The 9,303-nt window shown below is 50.0% G+C and overlaps 1 protein-coding gene across 2 annotated transcripts in view; it reads left to right on the top strand.

The window, feature by feature from the left end:
* Nucleotides 1–1,319: 1,319 nt before the first annotated feature.
* Nucleotides 1,320–9,303, top strand: part of SNRNP200 (small nuclear ribonucleoprotein U5 subunit 200) — a 65,379-nt gene continuing 57,395 nt past the window's right edge. Inside the window, exons 1-4 of one of the 2 annotated variants that reach the window (XM_058859472.1) lie at nt 1,320–1,484; nt 2,221–2,384; nt 6,316–6,487; nt 8,254–8,446. In XM_058859472.1, coding sequence (XP_058715455.1) covers nt 1,440–1,484; nt 2,221–2,384; nt 6,316–6,487; nt 8,254–8,446 — 574 coding nt within the window. In that variant the 5' untranslated portion in view covers nt 1,320–1,439. Of the gene's footprint in view, nt 1,485–2,220; nt 2,385–6,315; nt 6,488–8,253; nt 8,447–9,060; nt 9,068–9,303 lie in introns of those variants that run through there. The other variant, XM_058859471.1, reaches the window with a different exon arrangement.

The raw sequence follows: 9,303 nt of genomic DNA, 5'->3' as shown, positions 1-9,303 counted from the left end.
CCATTCCCTGGATTCCCATCCAGGATCCATTCCTGGGACCTGTCCGGGATCCATTCCCGGGATTCCTGTCCGGGATCTATTCCCGGGACCTGTCCGGGATCCATTCCCGGGATCCCTGTCTGGGATCCATTCCCGGGATTCCCGTCCGGGATCCATTCCCAGGATTCCAAGAATCCTTCCCTGCCTGGGAATCCTGTCCAGGATCCCTGCCTGGAACACCTGACCAGGGGATTTGACTGGGAATCCTGTCTGGAATCCTGTCTGGAATCCTGTCTGGGAATCCTGTCTGGAGTCCTGTCCGGGAATCCTACCGGGAATCCTGTCTGGAATCCCACCTGGGAGTCCTAACAGGAATCCTGTCTGGGAATCCTACTGGGAATCCTACCTGGGAATCCTGTCTGGGAATCCCACCAGGAATCCTGTCCGGGAATCCTACCATGGGAATCCTACCTGGGAATCCCACCAGGAATCCTGTCTGGGTGCCCAGAGACCACCCAATGCCCAGGGACACCCGCAAATGCCCAAGGTCCCCCCAATGCCCAGGGTCCCCCCGATTCCCAGGGATCCCCCAATTCCCAGCGTCCCCCCAATGCCTGAGGACCACCCCAGTGCCCAGGGACCCCCCAGTTCCCAGGGATCCCCCAATTCCCAGAGTCCCCCCCAATTCCCAGGGTCCCCCCAATTCCCAGGGACCTCCCAATTCCCATGGACCCCCAATTCCCAGGTACCCCCCAATTCCCAGGAATCCCCCAATTCCCAGGGTCCCCCCAATTCCCAGGGATCCCCCAATTCCCAGGGCCCCCCCAATTCCCAGGGATCCCCCAATTCCCAGGGACCCCCCCAATTCCCAGGGTCCCCCCGATACCCAGGTACCCCCCAATTCCCAGGGACGCCCCAATTCCCAGGGTCCCCCCGATACCCAGGTACCCCCCAATGCCCGGTGATCACAATGTGGGGGTGACCAGAGCCCTTCTCGTGGCACCGGGAGCTCCCCGGGGACAGTTTGGGGGGGGTCGCGCCCCCTCTTTGGGCACCACGTGAGGCCTCACCGGAAAGGGGCGTGGCCAAAGGGGGCGTGGCTCACGCCCAGCCAATAGGAAGCGACGGCTTTCGCGGTGACCCCGCCCACTGCCCCGCCCCGTCGCATTCGCACCCCCTCAGGCGCTCAAACGTCAATCAAAGCGTGGCGGGCTGGCGATCCGGCCAATCACAGCCAGCTTTCTGCGTGAGAGGCGGGATTTAGCGGATATTAACCAATCAGAATGAAGTATGGGCGGAGCCTCGGTCTCGCGAGATCAGGCTCCCTTTCGGCGCGCGCCTGACCCGGAAGTTCTGCTGAGGGAGCTTCCGGTGCTGCTGAGGCGCGGCCTCCTCAGGCCCCGGTCCCGCTCCCGTTCCCGGTCCCGGTTCCCGTTCCTGGTCCCGCTCCCGGTGCAGCCATGGCGGACGTCACCGCCCGCAGCCTGCAGTATGAGTACAAGGCGGTAAGTGCGTGCCCGGTGCCGTGAAACCCCTCCCGTTACCGTGAGCTCAGCCCGGTGGCCTTTGAGCCCCATTTCGGGTCCCCCTCAGCGCCCTTTGGGGCCCCCCAGTCCTGTTTCGGGCCACTTGAGCCCGTTTTTGGGGTACCCCAGCCCCGTTTTTGGGGTACCCCAGCCCCGGTTTTGGGGTACCCCAGTCCTCCTTCAGCCTCATTTGGAGACCCCGGTCCCACTTTGGGGCTCCTTGGGCTTCTCCCGCTCCCATTTTTAGACCCCAAACTCCATTTTGAGCCCCCCAAATCCCATTTTTAGACCCTAAACTCCATTTTGCCACCCCAAGCCCCATTTTGTGACCCCCAATCCCATTTTGAGCACCCCAATCCCATTTTGAGCACCCCAATCTCATTTTAAGCCCCCCAAACCCTGTTTTAAGTCCCCCAAACCCCATTTTATTGCCCCCAACCCTATTTTGCCACCCTAAACCCCATTTTGAGCCCCCCAAACCCCATTTTGAGCCCCCCAATCCCATTTTACAACCCCCAATCCCAATTTTGAGACCCCCAACCCCATTTTCCAGCCCCCAAACCCCATTTTGTGACCCCAATCCCATTCCACCCCCCCCAAACCCCATTTTCCCCCCCCTTTAACCTCCCCCCATCCCCACCCCACCCTCCCATCCCCATTTCCCTCTCTCTCCCCCTCACTTTTTCCCACTTTTCCCATTTTTTTTCCCCCTCAGAATTCCAACCTGGTGCTGCAAGCCGACCGCTCTCTGATCGACCGCACGCGCCGGGACGAGCCCACGGGAGAGGTTCTGTCCCTGGTGGGGAAACTCGAGGGGACCCGAATGGGGGACAAAGCCCAGAGGACCAAACCCCAAATGCAGGAGGAGAGAAGGGCCAAGTGAGCAGAAAAACTGGGAATTTTCATCCTGGAATAGCGGGATGAGGGCGGGGGGTTGGGCTGGGTTTGGGAAAGGTGGGAAAGGGGATTTTTGCTGGGGTTGGGTTTTTCAAAACAGCCGGGTTTGGGTGCCCAGTTTCCCAGGAAAGTGGATTTTCCTGGAGTTTGATTTCCCAGGAAAGTGGATTTTCGGGGAGTTTGATTTCCCAGGAAAGTGGATTTTCTGGGAGTTTGATTTCCCAGGAAAGTGGATTTTCTTGGAATCTGATTTCCCAGGGAAGTGGATTTTCTGAGAACCTGGTTTCCCAGGAAAGTGGATTTTCTTGGAGTTTGATATCCCAGGAAAGTGGATTTTCTTGGAGTTTAATTTCCCAGGAAAGCAACTTTCACTGGAGTTTGATTTCCCAGGAAAGTGGATTTTCTGGGAGTTTGATTTCCCAGGAAAGCGGCTTTTCTTGGAATCTGATTTCCCAGTAAAGTGGATTTTCCTGGAGTTTGATTTCCCAGGAAAGTGGCTTTTCTGGGAACCTGATTTCACAGGAAAGTGGATTTTCTTGGAACCTGGTGTCCCAGGAAAGCCACTTTCCCTGGAGTTTGATTTCCCAGGAAAGTGGATTTTCTTGGAGTTTGATTTCCCAGGAAAGTGGCTTTCCCTGGAGTTTGATTTCCCAGGAAAGTGGCTTTCCCTGGAGTTTGATTTCCCAGGAAAGTGGATTTCCCTGGAGTTTGATTTCCCAGGAAAATTTCTGTCCCTGGTGGGGAAACTCGAGGGGACCCGAATGGGGGACAAAGCCCAGAGGACCAAACCCCAAATGCAGGAGGAGAGAAGGGCCAAGTGAGCAGAAAAACTGGGAATTTTCATCCTGGAATAGCGGGATGAGGGCAGGGGGTTGGGCTGGGTTTGGGAAAGGTGGGAAAGGGGATTTTTGCTGGAGTTTGGTTTTTCGAAACAGCTGGGTTTGGGTGCCCAGTTTCCCAGGAAAGTGGATTTTCTGGGAGTTTGATTTCCCAGGAAAGTGGATTTTCGGGGAGTTTGATTTCCCAGGAAAGTGGATTTTCTGGGAACCTGATTTCCCAGGAAAGTGGATTTTCGGGGAGTTTGATTTCCCAGGAAAGTGGATTTTCTTGGAGTTTGATTTCCCAGGAAAGTGGATTTTCCTGGAGTTTGATTTCCCAGGAAAATGTTTTTTCTGGGAACCTGATTTCCCAGGAAAGCCACTTTCCTGGAGTCTGATTTCCCATGAAAGCAACTTTCCCTGGAGTTTGATTTCCCAGGAAAGTGGATTTTCTTGGAATCTGATTTCCCAGTAAAGTGGATTTTCCTGGAGTTTGATTTCCCAAGAAAGTGGCTTTTCTGGGAACCTGATTTCACAGGAAAGTGGATTTTCTTGGAACCTGATGTCCCAGGAAAGCCACTTTCCCTGGAGTTTGATTTCCCAGGCAAGTGGATTTTCTTGGAGTTTAATTTCCCAGGAAAGTGGCTTTCCCTGGAGTTTGATTTCCCAGGAAAGTGGATTTCCTTGGAGTTTGATTTCCCAGGAAAATTTCTGTCCCTGGTGGGGAAACTCGAGGGGACCCGAATGGGGGACAAAGCCCAGAGGACCAAACCCCAAATGCAGGAGGAGAGAAGGGCCAAGTGAGCAGAAAAACTGGGAATTTTCATCCTGGAATAGTGGGATGAGGGCAGGGGGTTGGGCTGGGTTTGGGAAAGGTGGGAAAGGGGATTTTTGCTGGGGTTGGGTTTTTCAAAACAGCTGGGTTTGGGTGCCCAGTTTCCCAGGAAAGTGGATTTTCCTGGAGTTTGATTTCCCAGGAAAGTGGATTTTCTTGGAGCTTGATTTCCCAGGGAAGTGGATTTTCCTGGAGTTTGGTTTCCCAGGAAAGTGGATTTTCTTGGAATTTGATTTCCCAGGAAAGTGGATTTTCCTGGAGTTTGGTTTCCCAGGAAAGTGGATTCTCTGGGAGTTTGATTTCCCAGGAAAGTGAATTTTCCTGGAGTTTGATTTCCCAGGAAAATGTTTTTTCTGGGAACCTGATTTCCCAGGAAAGCCACTTTCCTGGAGTCTGATTTCCCATGAAAGCAACTTTCCCTGGAGTTTGATTTCCCAGGAAAGTGGATTTTCTTGGAATCTGATTTCCCAGTAAAGTGGATTTTCCTGGAGTTTGATTTCCCAAGAAAGTGGCTTTTCTGGGAACCTGATTTCACAGGAAAGTGGATTTTCTTGGAACCTGATGTCCCAGGAAAGCCACTTTCCCTGGAGTTTGATTTCCCAGGAAAATTTCTGTCCCTGGTGGGGAAACTCGAGGGGACCCGAATGGGGGACAAAGCCCAGAGGACCAAACCCCAAATGCAGGAGGAGAGAAGGGCCAAGTGAGCAGAAAAACTGGGAATTTTCATCCTGGAATAGCGGGATGAGGGCGGGGGGTTGGGCTGGGTTTGGGAAAGGTGGGAAAGGGGATTTTTGCTGGGGTTGGGTTTTTCAAAACAGCTGGGTTTGGGTGCCCAGTTTCCCAGGAAAGTGGATTTTCTGGGAGTTTGATTTCCCAGGAAAGTGGCTTTCCCTGGAGTTTAATTTCCCAGGAAAGTGGATTTTCTGGGAACCTGATTTCCCAGGAAAGTGGCTTTCCCTGGAGTTTAATTTCCCAGGAAAGTGGATTTTCTGGAAGTTTGATTTCCCAGGAAAACAACTTTCCCTGGAGTTTGATTTCCCAGGAAAGTGGATTTTCTTGGAATCTGATTTCCCAGGAAAGTGGATTTTCTTGGAGTTTGATTTCCCAGGAAAGTGGCTTTCCCGGGAGTTTAATTTCCCAGGAAAGTGGATTTTCTGGGAGTTTGATTTCCCAGGAAAGTGGATTTTCTGGGAGTTTGATTTCCCAGGAAAGTGGATTTTCTTGGAGTTTGATTTCCCAGGAAAGTGGATTTTCTGGGAACCTGACTTCCCAGGAAAATGGATTTTCTTGGAGCTTGATATCCCAGGAAAGTGGCTTTTCTGGGAATCTGATTTCACAGGAAAGTGGATTTTCTGAAAACCTGATTTCCCAGGAAAACAACTTTCCCTGGAGTTTGATTTCCCAGGAAAGTGGCATTTCCTGGTCTCCAGTTTCTCAGGAAAGCTGATTTTCCTGCTACTCAATTTCCCAGGAAAGCTGATTTTCCTTGTGTTTAATTCCCAAGAAAAGCTGCTTTTCCTGCTGTTTAAATCCCAAGGAAAGTTGTTTTTCCTGGCTCCTGATTTCCCTGCAAAGTTGTTATTCCAGGCACCAAAAATTCCAGAAAACCTGCTTTTCCTGGCTCTTAATTTCCCAGAAAACCAGATTTTCCAGGTGCCAAAATTCCCAAAAAATCTGCTTTTCCTGCTGCCAAAATTCCCAGAAAATCCACTTTTCCAGCTGCCGGATTTCCCAGGAATGTTTTGGATGTGAGGGATTTTAAATCCCTTAAAAATCCACCGAGCTCCCCCAGATTCCATCCTGCCCTTGGGACATTCCCAGAGATCCAGGAACAGGGAATTCCACCCTCATCCCACCCCAAAATCCCATTTAAATCCCAATTTCCCTGCCTTGACTCCATTCCCTGCTTCCCAAAATCCCAAAATCCAGATTCCATCCTGCCCTTGGCCATTCCCAGAGATCCAGGAGCAGCGAATTCCACCCTCATCCCACCCCAAAATCCCAAAATTGAGATTTAATTGAGATTTAAATCCCAATTTCCCCGCCTTGACACCATTCCCTGCTTCCCAAAATCCCAAAAATCCCTCTCCAGCTTTTTGGGAACCTCTGGAAAAGAACCCTCCGATCTCCTTGGAGCTTTCCCTTCTCCAACTCAAGATTTTGAGGAATATTTCAGGGTGAAAACCCCAAAAACCCCAAATTCCCTTTTTACCTCATGGGATAAAGGGATTTGATCGGATTTAATTCCTGATTTTTCCAGGAGGAGGAAGCGGGATGAGGACAGGCACGACATCAACAAGATGAAGGGTTACACCCTCCTGTCCGAGGGTATCGATGAGATGGTCGGGATCATCTACAAACCCAAGACCAAGGAAACTCGGGAAACCTACGAGGTTCTCCTCAGCTTCATCCAGGCGGCCCTGGGGGACCAGGTGAGTCCGGAATCGCCTCCGGAATCGGCTCCGGAATCTGGGAATTCCGCTCTGGGGTGGGGGAATCCAGCTCTGTTGTCTCCCATTGGGATGGGTTTGGGTTGGGCTTGCTGTGGGTGTTTAGTTTTGGAGTTTAGGGATTTTGGGATAGCTGCAGGTTTTTTGGGAATTTGTCATTCTCCTGGTCAGGAATTCCTTCCCAAAATTCCCATTGAACTGGCACGTGGAATTCTGGATTGGTTTGGATTGGAAGGATCATTAAAGTTCATCCAGTGCCATCTCCAGCCTGGCCTTGGGCACTTCCAGGGATTCTGGGATAGCTGCAGGTTTTTTGGGAATTTGTCATTCTCCTGGTCGGGAATTCCTTCCCAAAATTCCCATTAAAGCAGCACATGGAATTCTGGATTGGTTTGGATTGGAAAGGATCTTGAAACCCTTCCAGTGCCATCTCCAGCCTGGCCTTGGGCACTTCCAGGGATTCTGGGGCAGCTTCTCTGTGAATTTCTCACTCTCCTGGCTGGGAATTCCTTCCCAAAATTCCCATTAAAGTGGGACCTGGAATTCTGGATTGGTTTGGCTTGGAAAGGACTTTAAAACCCTTCCAGTGCCATCTCCAGCCTGGCCTTGGGCACTTCCAGGGATTCTGGGATAGCTGCAGGTTTTTAGGGAATTTGTCATTCTCCTGGCCAGGAATTCCTTCCCAGAATTCCCATTAAAGCAGCACATGGAATTCTGGATTGGTTTGGATTGGAAGGATCATTAAAGTTCATCCAGTGCCATCTCCAGCCTGGCCTTGGGCACTTCCAGGGATTCTGGGGCAGCTTCTCTGGGAATTTCTCACTCTCCTGGCTGGGAATTCCTTCCCAAAATTCCCATTAAAGTGGGACCTGGAATTCTGGATTGGTTTGGGTTGGAAAGGATCTTGAAACCCATCCAGTGCCATCTCCAGCCTGGCCTTGAGGACTTCCAGGGATTCCAGGAGCAGCCACAGCTTCTCTGGGAATTCTTCACTCTCCTGGTCGGGAATTCCTTCCCAAAATTCCCTCAAAACCAGCACATGGAATTCTGGATTGGTTTGGGTTGGAAAGAACCTTAAATCTCATCCAGTGCCATCTCCAGCCTGGCCTTGGGCACTTCCAGGGATTCTGGGGCACGGGATCTCCTGTGTGGGATGAGAATTCCCATTTTTCTGGTTATTCCCGTTTTTCCAGCCCCGGGATCTCCTGTGCAGGGTGGGAATTCCCCGTGCATTATCCTGGGATATATCACAGGAATTCCCAATATCCCAGAATTCCCATTTTTCCGGTGTTTCCCGTTTTTCCAGCCCCGGGATATCCTGTGTGGGATGAGAATTCCCATTTTTCCGCTGTTTCCCATTTTTCCAGCCCCGGGATCTCCTGTGTGGGATGGGAACTCCCAGAATTCCCATTATTCCCGTTTTTCCAGCCCCGGGATCTCCTGTGTGGGATGGGAATTCCCCGTGCATTATCCTGGGATATATCACAGGAATTCCCAATATCCCAGAATTCCCATTTTTCCCGTTATTCCCATTTTTCCAGCCCCGGGATCTCCTGTGTGGGATGGGAACTCCCGGAATTCCCATTTTTCCCGTTATTCCCATTTTTCCAGCCGTGGGATCTGTGCAGGATGGGAACTCCCAGAATTCCCATTTTTCCGGTGTTTCCCGTTTTTCCAGCCCCGGGATCTCCTGTGTGGGATGGGAACTCCCAGAATTCCCATTTTTCCGGTGTTTCCCATTTTTCCAGCCCCGGGATATCCTGTGTGGAGCAGCTGACGAGGTTCTGGCCGTGCTGAAGAACGAGAAGCTGCGGGACAAGGAGCGGCGCAAGGAGGTGGAGCTGCTGCTGGGCCCGGCCGACGACACGCGCTACCACGTGCTGGTCAACCTGGGCAAGAAAATCACCGACTATGGAGGGGACAAGGACATCCAGAACATGGGTAGGGAAAATTGGGAATTCTGGGAATTTTTTGGGAATTTTTTGGGAATTTTTTGGGAATTTTTTGGATTTTTTTTTTATTTTTTTCGATTTTTTTCACAATTTTTTTGCAATTTTTTGCAATTTTTTTGCTATTTTTTGCGATTTTTGTCTCGTTTTTTGAGGGATTTTTTCAGGTCTTCTTACAGTTCTAAAAATTTTTTTTACTTCTAAATTAATTTTTATTTTATTGGGGATTTTTTGGGATTTTTTGGGAATTTTTGGGATTTTTTAGGGATTTTTAGGGATTTTTGGGGGTGGAGTTGTTCTGGGCCCGGCCGACGACACGCGCTACCACGTGCTGGTCAACCTGGGCAAGAAAATCACCGACTATGGAGGGGACAAGGACATCCAGAACATGGGTAGGGAAAACTGGGAATTCTGGGAATTTTTTGGGAATTTTTTGGGAATTTTTTGGGAATTTTTTTGATTTTTTTTTTAATTTTTTCGATTTTTTTCACAATTTTTTGGGATTTTTTTTTGCGATTTTTTCACAATTTTTGGTTTTTTTTTTTTTCATTTTTTGAATGATTTTTTTCAGGTCTTTTTATTTTTTTAAAAAGCTTAAACATCCAGAACATGGGTAGGGAAAACTGGGAATTTTGGGAATTTTTGGGGAATTTTTGGGGAATTTTTTTAGATTATTTTCTGGTTTTTTTCAGATTTTTTTTCAATTTTTTGTGATTTTTTTTTGTGATTTTGCATTTCATGGAATTCCCGGTGAGTTCCATGCTGAATCCCGGGAATTCCTGGTGAGTTCCATGGAATTCCCGGTGAATTCAGTGCCAAATCCCGGGAATTCCCAGAGAATTCCATGGA

The sequence above is a fragment of the Poecile atricapillus genome, chromosome 29, assembly GCF_030490865.1.
Source record: "Poecile atricapillus isolate bPoeAtr1 chromosome 29, bPoeAtr1.hap1, whole genome shotgun sequence".
NCBI lineage: Eukaryota > Metazoa > Chordata > Aves > Passeriformes > Paridae > Poecile > Poecile atricapillus.
Note: the sequence above shows the minus strand (reverse complement) of the source record. Positions and strands in the feature narration are given on the sequence as shown.